Here is a 14,574-nt window from a genome sequence, read left to right on the forward strand (position 1 = left end):
TGCATCAATTGCCAAATCATTCACGGGCACAATAACCAGCTTTTCTTCTTCCCCTTTTTGGTTGCCGACAGTCCTGACACGGTGGCTCAGTGGGTTAGGACGCTGAGCTTGTCGATCAGATGGTTGGCAGTTTGGCGGGTCAAATCCCGAGTGCCATGTAACAGAGTGAGCGCCTGTTACTCGTCCCAGCTTCTGCCAACCTAGCAGTTCGAAAGCACGTAAAAATGCAAGTAGAAAAACAGGGACCGCTACGGTGGGAAGGTAACAGTGTTCCGTGCGCCTTTGGCGTCTAGTCATGCCGGCCACATGACCACGGAGACGTCCTCGGACAAGCGCTGGCTCTTCGGCTTTGAAACGAAGATGAGCACCGGCCCCTAGAGTTGGAAACGACTAGCACGCGTGTGCGGGGGAACCTTTACCTTTACCTAGTCCTGATCAAAGGGTGCAGATCTCCAACCGAAAGGACATCTTCTCAGCTTCTGGGCTCCACCGGTTGACCTTCTTCAGCCAATCCACCCAGCTTGTAAGGCAACCTCCAGCAAATTGTACCCAGAAATTAGCTGAGCTCCTGTCCAGGAGCCGGGGAGAGCAGCCATGCTGGAAAGGCACCCAAGCAGCCACACCCAGCTCTGCTGAGGCTGGAAGGACCATTTTGGCCTCCCCCCCCCAAAAAAAACCCCACACCAGGTAACGTGCGTGAAAGCATCCTTGCCCTGCTCGCCGACACCCTTGCAAAAAGGGCAGGCGCAGGTTTTGCTCCAGTCAAAAGAAACGCAGAAACGTCTCTACCTGCTATCTCCGAGCCAATCCGAGGAGGGGGCTGATTGCAGCCCTGATGGGGACGCGAGCCAGGCGGTCGGCGGACCATCGCCTCTCGCCTCTCGCCTCTCGCCCACCCGAGCCACCGGCCGCCGGTGCGGGGCCGCCGCAGGAGGGCGAAGGCTGCTGGTCCAGGCTTCTCCTGCTCCCCGCGCCACCCCTGGCCCGGCCGGCGGAGGGATTTCCTCCCAGCCCCCCCGCGGACAGCTGCGGGAGAGGGAAAGCCGGGCGTCCCCCGTGGGGCGAGGCTGGGCGGGCGGGCGGGTGGCAGAGGCAGGCAGGCAGGCAGGCAGCGAGCGGCTCCTCCTCCGGGTGGCTGGCGGGCCAAGGCTGGCCGGGAGCGAAGAGGACCAGGCAGGGAAGCCGGGCGGGCCTCTGCCAGGAGCCGCTTTAAGGCCAATCGACGCCCCCTCCAGACCGGCCCCGCTGGCCAAGGGAAAGGAGGCCAGAAAGGCCGGAGGCGGACGCGGCGGCCCCGGACAGCTCAGAAAAGGGCCGCTGCAGAGTCCGGGCGCCTCCTTTGGACGGAGCCGGGCCGGAGCGGCCCCTCGAGCGGGCTCTGCAAGCCCCGAAGAGCCGCTCGGCGGAGCCGGCGCCGCGCGGCCTCAGCGGATCGGGCGGCCCTCCTGGGCCCCTTCCCGGGGGGCTTCTGGGGGCCCCGAGAACCCGCAGCGGGAGCGGAGCGAGCCCGGCCTCGGGGGCCGCTTTGTTTCACCTTGGGAAAAGCTTCGCCCCCTTTCACAGCCACGCAGGGCAGGAGCACCAGCGCGGCTTTCCCCGGGGCGGGGCGAGGAGAGGGAGGGAGGGAGGGAGGGAGGGGAGAGGAGGTCGCCGGAAGGAGGCCCGGCCTCGGAGGAGGCGGCGAGGGGAAAAGCCGCTGCAGAGTCGGGGGTGGGGGGGGGCTCAAGGGCGAAACGCTTCGGAAAAGGCGCTTCTCCCCCCTGCCGAGACGACCCCGGGCGAAGGCGGCGCCCCCCAACCCGGCCCTCGCTCTCCCCACGGCCGCCCGCGCGCCCCGAGGACCGTCTGGTCACCCCGACTTCGGTCAAGGAAAAGAGCAGAAACAGGCTTTGGTTAAGTAACCAGGCTTTTAGAAAGTAATATATCGTTTTCTAAACATATCAGTGCATACTTCTTATATGAAAATATACACGATTGTATTTCATTCTCAAAGAAAAAAAAGGAAACATTTAAAACCCAAAAGCCAAACACAATATATTAGCTGTTTTTGTAGTTTAAATTTTTTTTAACGCTACACTTTGTTCAGGTTACACTTTTTTGTCTTTTTTTGTGTTTTTTGTAAATGTTTTCTCTCATGCATTGTACACTTTTTGTAGCCTTTGAGAATAAATAAGCTCCATTTCCCCCACATCTCTAAAAACTGCAGCATTTTCAACTAAAGTCATTTTAAATCGTGCAATTTTGTGTTTCGTTGCAACACCCCCTTTTAAAAATGGAAAATATATAATATATATTTATATTTATATATAGATAACTTTAAAACTAAAACCCTATACAAATGCCATTTTTTGAAATTAAAAAAATTATACACAATGTAACTGTCAACAGTACAGATGAACACGAGAAATAAAATTAAAAGCTCTCGAGAAATATATTTATAGAAATACAAACAAGGGGGTTGATTTTGTAGATTGTCATTCTTTTGCTTGTCTTTCAAAAAATAAGGAGGTGGAGGAGAAAGAGAGGGGCTGCGAGACCCCTCAGTGAAAGGATGGGTGGAGGGGATCTCAGATGGACAGAAGCAAAGGAAGAATTCTGGGCTTCTTCAAATGCCCCCCCCCCCGTGGCTGAACCAGGCCGGACCTTCTCCGGCCCCTTCTTTGGACATGCTGCCCCCCCTCCCCAACCCCTGGCTGCTGCTGGTGACCGGAGGCTCCAGGCAGTCAGCCGAGAGGCCAAACCCGTTTTCTGCACCCAAGAATAGTGCAATGAGGCTCACCCTCGCCTCCCGCCCCCCAGAAGCCCTGCGCAAAAGCCACACGCCTCCCTCCCTCCCCCCTCCCCAGGGCAGCGTGTCACTCTTTGTGTGACAGAGTGGAGCTCATCACATTCATTGGCTTCAACTCAACCTTCACACAAGCCGAAGGAGCCCTGCCCCTGCCCCACCCACTTGGCTGCCCAGGGCTCTGAGGCCAAGCCTGGCCTTGGGCAGACGGAACCGCTCTGCCCTCCTGCCCGGCAGCTCCAGGCAAAAGGGAAATAATTCAACACCTAGACGAAGTGGGGGCGGTTGGGGGTGGTGGGGGTGGGTGAAAGGACGGATGGAAGAAACCCACACGAAAGCCAGGCTAAGGGCCCCCCACAGGGCTTGGGGGCTCCGGCTCTGCTCCCATCCTGTCGACCAACCCCGTCGGAATCCGAACAAGCCTCCCTGGCCACAAATGAAGGCAAATCAAGATGAACCAAAAGCAATGATGTACAAACCAAGATTGGGTGCTTCCACTTGGAACTAAACTCTGTCCTTTGGGGGGGGCGATTCCCCCTCGGGAGCTTCCCAACAGCCCTTCGACAACGAATGCAAGATTCCTGAGCGAACAACGAACGGCCCTCCCCTCCCCGCCTCCAGTCCCAGCAGGGGGACCCAGGGTCCTGCAGAGGTTAAGGGGGCCGGAAGGAAAGCCCTCTCCCACGGGCCCCAGACGGGGGTGGGGAAGAGCGGGCAGCACAATCCTATCCAGGTCTACTCAGAAGTAGCCCAGGTGCCAGCTGGGGAGGTGAGCAGGGAGGAAGCCAGCTTGCGGGGGGGGGGGGAGCAGGGAAGGGCCCAGCACCCCTTCACACATCGCACGGTTTCCACTTAAACGTCCGAACGGAGAAAATCAGCTAGGTGATGAGCGGAGAGACTTAAGGAAAAGGATGCCCCTGAATGAAAGGCAGCACGTTTTTTTTAGGATTTTTTTCACAGAAATACTGAGGCCACATTCCTCTCCCTCCCTTCACCCTAGAGCAGGCCCGTTTCTCTGGGAGCACCAGGTCCCCCCCTGCTGGCTGAGACGGCTCAGTGGCTCTCCACCCTCTTTCTTCTCCTTTTCACGCTGGGCTTAAGCGGACCACTTTGACCCACTCGCTGACTCAGCAGGAAAACAAAGGGAGCCTTCTTTCACTGGACTAAGAAGGGAGCATAGCAGGCAAAGCTCCAGCAGCTGCAGCCTCCCTAGTGTGAACCGTGCAGTGTGTGAAAGGGGGTCCCAACGGCTCCCCCTCCCCAAGCCAGCCCTGCAGTTTTCATCCCTCCAGGCAATGTGCCCCCCCCACCATGGCATCACTGACCAATTGCCCCGCCAACTCTCCCCCCCCTGCCAATGCCTCTCGCGGCTGCCCGGCTGTCTCCGGGCACAGTCACAACAGGCTCTCTTGTGCTGCCGTGCAACATGGGCCTCCCTCCCACAGAAGGGAGCTGCCTGCGCCCAGCTGACCAGGGCAGGACAGGCAGGGAAAGCAAATAAGGGGTGCCTCCCTATTTCATCCAAGGAAAAAACCCTGTGCCCCAGACTATCCAAAGTGAGGAAGTTCCCTCATCCTCAAAAGCTATTGCATTTCTCCAGCCTTCTCCAAGCCAATTCCAACTGAGAGCAGAAGAGCTGCTTCCCCAGCACGTTTCTCTCCTGGCTTAAAGCCACCGCTTGGGAGGAAACCCTGGCTCCATCTCATGCTGGGCCACAAACCTGCCGTCTCCTCTCTTAGCCGCGGGGACAACCAAAGGCACTCTCCTCTTTCAATCAGGACGAGAAACGGCCAAAGGGGGACCTCCACCCCGTCCCCACCCCGACCCTCTTGCAGAGCCAGCCATCGCCGGAGACCGTAGGCCCATGGTGGCAAACCTAGGGCACGCGTGCCACAGGTGGCCCACAGAGCCCTCTCTGTGGGAACGCGTGCCGTCGCCTCAGTCCTGGGCCTTCAAGCTGGGTTTTATAAACCCTTTTCGCTTTAGGCCTCCGCCGCCGTGTGCAAAAAAAAAAAAGGTTCAATCAATCAATTTCAACTTCTCTCGGGGGAAAAAGAAGATCTCGCAAAGTTGGAATTGATGGATTTAACTTTTTAGTCCCACCCTGTCTGCCGTGACCACCGCAGCCCGCCCACCCAATGGGCCATGCCCACCCGGCACCCGACGACGCATAAGTGGGTTTGGGGTTGCCGTTTGGGCACTCGGTCTCTAAAAGGTTCGCCATGACTGCAGTCCAGGCCAAGAGGTGGCTGCCACTCAGGGAGGCCGTTTCTTGGAAGATCCTGGCGGCCTTTTTGTTCTAGAACAGATGCCTACAAAATCCTAAAGCTATTTTTCAGGCAGTTGATAATAAGCCCCTCCCCCTCCCCATGCCTCCCCTCCCCCCTCCCTCCTCCTTTTCCACTCCCCCCAACACAACTATGGGCGGAGCTGAGAGCCCCCTGCAGGAAAGAGGGGGCCACGTGGGGGGCAGTTACGTGGCCCAGGCGTCCAAGCGCATGCGTTTGATGGAGGGGTTCTCCCCCTCGGCCTCGGCGCTGGGTCTCAGCAGCCCAAGAGAGGAGCCAAAGTCGGGCCGGGAGGGCTCCTCCCGCTCGGGGGGGCCCTCGTAGGAGCTGGCGCTGCTGAGACTGTCCACGGGCGAGCGTCCGCTGGGCTCGTGGCGGGCCTGGTGGGGGAAGGAAGAGGAGGAGAGCGGGGTGCCACTGTTGCGCTCCCGGCTAGGTGAGACGGGCTCCGACTTGATGCTGATGCTGGGGCTGGTGTTGACTGTCAAGGTGGCGGCGGAGATGGAGGCGGTGGCGGCGTGCGGCAGACGGCTTCCTTGTCTGGCAGAGAGAGGAGAAGGGGGTGAGGGGCAGAAACCTGGCTGGGCCAGGTGGCGAGGAAGGCAGGGCCGGGCTCCGAGATGGCTTCCTCCCCATCTGCTGGAAACCGAGTTTCTGGCAAAAATGTCAAACGGTGGTCATGTGACTGGAAAACGGCAACCAGCCACAAACAGAGGCCAGTTGCTGAGTGCTCAAAATGCAGCGATGTGTGTGTGTGGGGGGGAGGGGTGCCCATTGGAAGTTCAGAACTGGGGGGGTCTATTATAATTTTGACTGGCCATAAGTTGAGGACGACCTGCAACCCACTAATTTGCCTGCCAAACCAGGCGCCCTTGAGGGGAAAGGAGTTTCTGCTGGGAGTGGAGGTGCAGGTTCAACAGGCAGGCTCTGTGTTGTGTTGTGGACCGTCACACCACATGGCTGCACACCGCCCTTCCCCTCCCTACAGAGGAGCGACCTGGAAAACCTGCATCCTGGTTTCCAGAGGCAATGATTTTAGCCAATTCCAGAGAAAGGGGAGCCTGGCTTGTCTATTTTCACAGGCTTTTGCAATTCACTGAGAATATCTAGTAATATTCTTCTTTTTTCCTCTTCCTTCATCTTTCCCTCCCTCCCTCCCTCCCTCCCTCCTTCCTGCTTCTTTTCCTCTTGCCTCATTTCTCCCCTCCCTCCCTCCCTCCTCCACCCAGCTAAAATAGCAAAGGAAGGCAGGTCTGAAATATTCCCAAACCCCGTTCAAGGCATTACCTTAAAATAACCCTCCGCCCCACCTCAGCCGAGACCACGTTCTGCAGGAGCCGCCCTGCCCTGCTGGCCCAGAGGAGCCACTTACATTAAGCTGCTGAGGGAGGCCGGGACGTGTGGGGGCGGCTGCAGCTGTTGTGGTTGTGGCTGCCAGGCGGAGAGGCTGCCCAGAGACAGGCTGGTGGGCGAGCTGAAGGCCGGGAGGGAAGAGAGCTCCACACTGCTCAGCTGGTAGTCTGGAAGGAAGCAGAAAGGTCAGGCCAAGCACTCCCACTCCGCCGGCTCACGCCCTGTCTGCACAGCTGGACTACTGCAAGATGCTCCTATAAGGAGCTGCCCTTGAAGGCTGCCCAGAAATTCCAAAACTGGCCCAGGATGGATTGCACTTCTTGGCCGTTTGCTTCTGGGTGCAATTCGAGGTGCCAGTTACCACAGGGTCTGCCTAGTTCAGGGGTAGGCAACCTCGGCTCTTTTATGACTCATGGACTTCAACTCCCAGAATTCCTGAGTCAGCATAGCTGACTCAGGAATTCTGGGAGTTGAAGTCCATGAGTCATAAAAGAGCCGAGGTTGCCTACCCCCGGCCTAGTTGAAGGACCCCTGCCTACCATAATATCTGCCCTTTGGTTCAATTTTGGCCAGGTTGGCGTGCTCCAAGTTCTTCTGATTAAACGGTGCCATCCGTGGAGACCCTGGAAGTATGCTTCCAATGAGGCTTTCCCCCCAGTTGTGGGCAGCCCCCACCCTGCTATTGTTTCAAAGGGGCTTGAAGACTTGGTTTTTGTCCCAGGCCTTTGGTGAGGGAGGATGAAGGCCCTTCGCTTTATTCCTATCCAACCTGTTTAATTTTTTAAAATAAGTATTACTGAATTTCCCTCGTTTTGTGAGCTGCCCAGGATCATTGGGAATCTGGTGGCACACAAATTGAATCAATTAAATAAAGGAAGAAATAAGAGAAAGAATCCAAATCCAAGAAATATATTCATCAGCAGACACCCAGCAGCTTGTCTTCGCTGGATCCCCAGCTGGGCTGGCTGGGGAATTCTGGGAGTTGAAGTCTTACGTCTAAGCCAGGGGTAGGCAACTGTGGCTCTTTTATGACTCGTGGACTTCAACTCCCAGAATTCCTGAGCCAGCCAGCTGAGTTGAAGTCCACGAGTCATAAAAGAGCCACGATTGCCTAGCCCTGGTCTAAGCAGAAGCTTAAAGTTGCCAAGGTTGGGAACTAGTTTTCCAAATGACAGGCCGCTAGATGGCGCCCTTGGCACCCTCTTGGCCTCCCTTGCAGCCCTGGGGTCTCTGTGTGTGTGTGTCTGTGTGTGTCTGTGTCTGTGTCTGTGTGTGCGCACACGCCATCGTCACTACCACCCGCCCGGAGAACCAGCCGAGCTCTTGGATCCTGCACGTTATCAAAGCAGCGGGAGACACAAGGCGCCCTTTGGAGAAGCAGGAACCGGCATTTGGCCAATCCTGCTAGCAGCCTGAACTGCTCGCAGCCCCCAATTCCTTCCAGTCCAGCAGCTGCGCCCCCTCCCCAGAGACGTTTTCCAAGTACCAGCTGCAAACTGGTCACCCCGGGGGATCCAGGTGGAGGTTTCCCTGTCTGACTCTTGGGGGAGGTGCCGGTCTCCGTTTCCTGGCATTCTCCGTGGTCCCGTGGCTAGCACCAAAGTGGAACCTCTTCCTCTATTTATCTTATGGGGCACAGAACAGGAGCTGGCCCCACTGCACGGAGATCTTATTAGGACTAGATGACCTCCAAGGTCCCTTCCACACCTAGGATTCTACTACGTGTTGCAGATGTAGCAGAAAAGAGGAGCCTTTTTGCTGGAAAGCGAGATAAAGCCGAACTCCAGACGGGAGAATCCCAGAGAGACGCAAAGGAACCGGCCAGTTTCCTCAAAGCGAAGGGACGGACAGGCGGCCAGGAGAGCTACAGAACGCAAAGAAGGCGGCGCTTCTCTTTTCTGCCCGAAGAATATATTCCCCCGAGCCACCGCCAACCGAGGAAGAGAGGCTCTGGGGGGGGGAGGAGGGAGTTTGGGCCTGTTTTTCTGCATAACTAATTTTTCACAATCTATTACACACCCAGCCTGCTGCGGGGCGGGAAGACTCTCCGTGCCACAGACCTGTCATCGCGTTACATGAATTTCGACACCCAAAGTTTCCCTTCCCACCTTGAAACTCCTGGGTGGCAGCAGCAGCCCAGCCGGAGACTGTCTTTGGCGGGGCTCCCCACGGGAGAGGGGAAGGGTCCCAGCCAAGGGGTGAAGGAAACCCCCTCTTCTCCAGAGAAGCCGCATCGTTGAAGAAGTTTCGGCTGGCCGGCCAGGGTTTCTCTGGGTTGAATGCTGATCCAAGGCCATCTGAATAGTGGGGGCCTCTTAGTTGGGACCTCCCACCTCACCCCTTCTCTTTGGGGGAGTCTGCAGTTTCTGATACACACACACACACACACACACACACACACACACACCCCGTCTAATGCTCCAAAAAGTCAAGACTGAGCCGAGAATTCTCTGCTACCTCTCCTTCTCGACTGACGGCATTGCAGCGAAATGCAGCCAGAGGGCAGAGGTGCAGCCTGGGGGCTTTTCAGGTCCAGAGCCTGCCAGCGCAGGAGAAGACCCTCCTCCCCCAGCCAGAGAGGGGCTGAGTCACTGGTCTGTTTGGCAGAGGATCCTCTCCCAACGCCTGGGGGTGGGGGGGGGGGGCGGCTGGAAGGGTGAGCAGATTGCAGTGCTATGTGAAACCGAATGACACAAGGCTCAACCCTATTAACGGCCTCCCCAGGCAGGCAGGCCGGAGGGAGCAAGGTGTTCACACTCGGAAGGCAAGTGACTCACAGCTGGGGAAGGCGCCTCTCGCTCCAGGTGGCCACTGAAGGCCCGGTCTCTCGGGCTGGTCCCAGGCCTTCCCAGCCAGCCGCAGAGCTTCCCTTCCCCCAAACCCCTCGGAGGGGCCTCCCTTTCCTCGTGTCCTCTGAAAGGCAGCCTCGCCCTGAGCCAGGTGGGCCTTCCTCTCGTTTTCGGCAATAGCCCCTTGCCAGGCTCCCCGGCTGCGGCTGGGCCTGCTGTGCTTTCCATGGAAAGGCCCCTCAAATCTCTCCCAGAATGGAGGGAGCCCAAACATTGGATTGCTAAAAGGCAAAGTGGCCTTGAAGATGCTTAAGGCACCTGTTCCCCCCCCCCCGCCCTTTTCTGGAAAAAGTCTTCCCCTGCTTGCTTCTAAGCCTTTGGATGGCCGGAAACTGCAAGGCCGGCCGTCGGTCCCTTAATGACGGGACTTCCTTTGTTTTTTTCTTGGAGAGGTTTGGCTTCTCATCCAAGAAGCTTCTTCGGAATTGATGAGAAGCGAAACGCCTTCAAGGAAAAGGAAAGTGGCCTTCGGAGAAGCTCCTTTGGGACAACCATGACCCGGATGACGGAGGATTTCCAGAGATGCCCCTTAGTCACATGACGCTTGATCCTGGCTGAGGTTCTCCAGCTGCAACGCCCCACTCAGGCGGCATCGTGCCTGCTTTCCAGAGAGGGCCCCTGCTCCCGCCTCGCTTCCTAGAGGACAGGGGCCACTGGAGCCAGAGGAGAGAATGCCCCTTTTCCCGGGTCTCACCTGTGTTGTACGCCGTGGGCATCGCTGAGAAGGGCAGCCCCTGGGTCAGCAGGCTGGGCGTGGCCACCGAAACGACCGGCGTGGTCAAAGAATGTGTGGCTTGAGACACCACGAGTCTTTGGGCGTTCTGCTAAGGGAGAGAAAGAACGAGACAGGGAAGCTGAAAGAGGAGGAGGAGGAGGAGGAGGGGGTGGGTGTTCAGAGAAGGGGCTCTCGGACCTTGGCCCCACGGGGAAGTCCCTCGCATGGGAGCCTCGTGCCAAGGACAGCAAGGAAAGCCAGTGGTCCTCGTGGCTACTGGGTGCCATTCCTCCCAATGGGCCATCCTGAGGACGGAGGTCTCTCCCCCCCTTCGTGCTTCTTTCTCCCCTCCCCCAGGCCCTCCGTGGGTCATGGCTGAGTGAGCAGGGCCAGGTGCAGCCCAGGGCCAGGGCAGTAGATCTGGGCTCTGCAGACGCTTCGCCCTTGCTCAGCACTGGGCCGAGGAGAGCAGAATGGAGCTGTGAACACCACCAACTGCAGCCCTGGGGGTCCTCTTGAATTGCTCGTGGAGGCTCTGTGGTTCACCATGGCCACACATGGCTCAGGCACATGGCAAACTGCACCTCTCACAGCTTGAACCCCCCCCATGTTGTCTTGCCCATTCAACCCCACAAGGTGCCAACTCTGCCAACCTCAAAGCTCCCTGGCTCCTCCGGAAAAGGGGGGAGACGCCCTGCCCTCCTGAGCTCTCGGGCAACACGAAGAAACGTCTGGCTCTCCCCAGATAGAGACCTAAAGCTGGACTAATAAAAGGCCGCTCCAGACCTCGTTTGGGCTTCCCTCCTGCCAGGAGAATGGCAGGATCCAGACGTGCTGAGCCAAACGTCTTAGCCCAGTTTAGCTAAGAGAAAGAAGCATCTTGGCCAAAGCAGCCAAGAAGGGGAAGGTGGAGAGTATCCCCCCACCCCTAAGCAGTGGGAGAGGGGCTGGCTTTCAACACCCAGACGGAGCTGCCTTCCTCCTCCTCCTCCTCCTCCTCGTGTCCAGAAGCCCAGCCCAGCTTGCCCCCTCTCTGGACCCCTCCTTGACCCTCAGAGCATCTTCTGTCTACTGATCCTCCACACCAAGGGCCCCCCGGCTGAGAGGTGGGGCAGGGGCAACTGAGGAGGCGTCCTCAGAGAAAGACCCAATTCCCTACAATCCTCTCATTTATCCCAAAGGACACGCAATGCGTGTTATTTATGCAGCAACAAAATGTTATTGCATTTCCCCCCAATTTCTCTTCCTACCAGTAATGCCCACAAGTGCAGACCTTCTTCCCTCCCTTTGGAAATTTCTACAACAATCCAGTGTGTGTGTGTGTGTGTGTGTGTGTGTGTATGTGTGTGTGTGTGAGCCCAAGGTTGAGTGTGGACTTCTCCCATGTGAGCAATAACCAACCTTCTTCCAGGACCAACAGCACAGGGGGAAGAGGGAGACACCCCCCCCCCATGCCTGGCCTTGAGCCCTCCTCCTTCCCTCTCAAGGGACACCAGAGCCCCCCAGTGCTCGAGGGGGTAAAGGAAAAGCCCCCTCAGCAGTGCCTGGGCTGGGTGTGGCGAGGACAATGGCTGCTCGCTCAGGAAAGCAAAGCAACCACCCCTCCCCCGGGGCACCTTTGCCTCCATTTCTGCTCTGCTTCCTCTGTGATGAGAATCTTGCTTCAGAGGGGGGCGCTGAACCTCTTCCAAAACAATTTGGGGGTCCCCAGGAAGCAGCGCTCCGGCTCTTAGCCTGGGCTGCCTCCATCGGCAGCCCAGCAGTGTGCCAAGCTCTCTTCTAGGGATGTGGGCACAGGGTGTGACAGAGGCTCAGAGGGGCACATCCACCGTGGGCTCACTGGGCTCCGTTAGTGAGAAAACCCAGCCTGCTCCTCAGTGCTGGGGGAGCCATGGCACCCCCCCGGGGGCAGGGAAGAGAGGCAGCCCCCGCCTCTCACTCGATGGCAGCACCCAAAGGAACCCGATGGAGCATGCAACAAGGGGGTGCTGCGTGGGGGGGAGGATTTGGGGCCAGTTCTCACCAAGGAAGGGCAAGAGAGAGGCCGATCTGGCCCAAAGAGGAGCCTGTCAGGCTGAGAGCTGCCAATGCTGGGGGGGGTGGTGGGGGGGGTGGAGACAGGCAATTTATGCAGTTGGCAAGCATGCACCCCCAAACCCCTCAGAAGAGGTCAAAAGCCAGTGTAGAAACCCCTGTTTTCTCTAGGAGACCCCCAACATCCAACTTGCCATTCTAGGACAGCGGTTGCCAAAAGATCCTTGTGTATGCACACACACACACACACACACACACACACACACAGAGGCACACCCATGCATAACTTACCAGATCCAACTGATCGTCCGTCTGGATACAGAATAAAAATGAAAGCAAAGGAAACTTATTACATTTAATTCCTAATTCTGATATTGCTTCTCACATTCATTGAGAATCCTGTTTCATTTGCGGATCACAAAAAGTCACTTCTGTGCTAATTCACTTATTATTATTTTTTTTAAGCCTGGGGAACCTCCAGATGGAAAACACCAATGCAGGAAATAGTCACCTTAATTTTGGAATCGCCTGGCTGCACCTAGGCGAACTCTGCCCAAGGCCCCCTCGTGGACACTGTATCAACCCCTTTGACAAAGCGTGTAGGACAGAGGTGTCCAACCTTGGCAACTTTAAGACCTATGGACTTCAACTCCCAGAATTCTCTAGCCAGCAGTGCAAACCGATGTCATCTTGCAGATCAATGCCATTAATCAGATAGACAAACAGATTAAAATAATTTTGCTGGACCAAAGGGGAGCTTTCGGTGACCGGGAAGCCAAAGTGCGACTTCTGTATCTTTAAAACAAATCAGAAGAAAAGAAAATTTTGCCTGCCAAGAGGTTGTTCCCACAAAAGGTTGGGGGGGGGCATCTTCTTTAGGGCAGCTGATAAAGACTGGACTGGGGCATCAATGTCGGCAAGCCCCGCCCCATTTCCTCTTTTCAGAGGGTCGAAGAGCCTGGCAAACGATCGCTTGGCCATCTCCGCTCCCAAAGAGGCATCCTCTGACTGGGCTCTGGACTAGGAGGCAGACGCTTTGCGCATTCAGAAAGACGAACCGAAGACCGGGAACACTTTCAGCGCTCAGATCCCGCAGCTTGACTCACCAGGTGCTGCATGAGGCCCTTCCCGCCTTGAGAGGTGATGACACGCAGGTCCGGCTTGCGGATGTTCGTGGCCAGTGGGTTGCCGTGTGGGGGCGGCGGGGGTGACTTTGCTGGGACGGCCTTGCCTAAACTGTTTCCGTTGGAGACGGGGAGGAGATTCGGGGAGGCCCTGGCGCTGACGTAGCCGTTGCCTGCAGGAGAGGACAAAGCCACTTGAATGTCTCCCTTCTCCACTGCAACCAATGCAAATTATATGTTCCTGAAATAGGCCCAGCTTTTCTTAGCCGCCCAGGGTTTCTGAAGGTCCACCCTGGAGCAGAGAGCAGAGAGCAGAGACGGCTTTTGCTGAGACACGAGCTCTCCGGAGGCGATTTGGATGGAAAGGGTGGGCAGGGACCACCAGCCCTAAGCTGGTAAGTCCCTCTGAGCCGTCTGGCCCCATCCCAGAACCAACCAGGGTCACCCAGCAGGGCAGGGCGCTCTCCCTTTGGGGGGTGCCAATGTGCCTGCAAGGTCGGCATCAGCACTGAGGCTCATAGTGCTTTACAGCCCTCCCTAGGTGGTTTACAGAGTCGGCCTGTTGCTGGCTCCTCATTTTACGGATCTCGGAAGGATGGAAGGCCAAGTCAGACTTGAGCCTGGTGGGATTCAAACTGCTGAACCGCACCACCACGGCTCATAGCCCCCAACATCAGAGCACGGCAGTTGCCGAGGGGCAAAGGGCACCTGCCATCTGCCCAAAGGCTCGTTCTGTATCCCTTTGCCCTGGCATCCTTTAGGCACCCAGGAAAGCCCTTCAGCGGGCTTGGTGCCCGTGCTGGCTCCGCAGGCCTCTGCCTGCCCCAGCCGTTGCCTGGCTGCTTATAGCCTCAGCGGCTGGGTGGCTTCCTCTGAGCCGCAGAGCAGAAGCCCCCACTTGCCCAACAGCACCGTCACCCAGTTGGCTTTCAAGCGGCCGAGGAATTAGGGGAGTTGCGGGCTCAGCAGAGTCCCTGGCACCAGCTTTAAAGGAGGGTTTCTCAACCTTGGCCACTTGGCTGACGTCCACTCCAGCCTGGCTGGGGAATTCTGGGAGTTTTAGCTCACCCATCCTAGAATGGCCAGAGTGGAGAAACGCTGCTTTAGAGTAAGCAGCAAAACTTGGTGGGGGGGGGGGGCGCACAGATTTAACCTCCTATGTAAAGTGGGAGGGAGACTGGGCCTGGCCTGGCACTGTGCCCAAGTGCCAGCGCCCTGCGGCCCTCTGCAGCCGGAGAGGAGAGCCCAGAGACAGTGGTCCCGAGTGGCCCTGCGGGTCTCGCGCAAGCCTGCCCAGGGCTCTCCCTGCTCCCATTTCCTGGAACGAGGGGAATGTTTTCGTGACGTCAATGCTGACATTCAGGGACCTTGCCAAGTTGCAAGCTGGAACAGCCGCTCACAACAGCTGACGTGGGGGCTGCTCTGG

At 57.4% G+C, this 14,574-nt stretch overlaps 1 protein-coding gene across 7 annotated transcripts in view; it reads right to left on the reverse strand.

The window, feature by feature from the left end:
• Window positions 1-5,183: 5,183 nt before the first annotated feature.
• MEF2D (myocyte enhancer factor 2D) overlaps window positions 5,184-14,574 on the reverse strand; it is an 82,284-nt gene continuing 72,893 nt past the window's right edge. For 3 of the 7 annotated variants that reach the window (XM_081340339.1, XM_081340341.1, XM_081340340.1), the window contains 5 exons: window positions 13,131-13,321; window positions 12,316-12,336; window positions 9,970-10,099; window positions 6,446-6,593; window positions 5,184-5,727 (listed from right to left, as the gene is read on the reverse strand). In XM_081340339.1, coding sequence (XP_081196465.1) covers window positions 5,259-5,727; window positions 6,446-6,593; window positions 9,970-10,099; window positions 12,316-12,336; window positions 13,131-13,321 — 959 coding nt within the window. In that variant the 3' untranslated portion in view covers window positions 5,184-5,258. The remainder of the gene's footprint in view (window positions 5,728-6,445; window positions 6,594-9,969; window positions 10,100-12,315; window positions 12,337-13,130; window positions 13,322-14,574) is intronic. The other 4 variants (XM_081340342.1, XM_081340345.1, XM_081340344.1 and 1 more) reach the window with 4 other exon arrangements.

This window comes from Vipera berus, assembly GCF_964194415.1.
Source record: "Vipera berus genome assembly, chromosome: 16".
NCBI lineage: Eukaryota > Metazoa > Chordata > Lepidosauria > Squamata > Viperidae > Vipera > Vipera berus.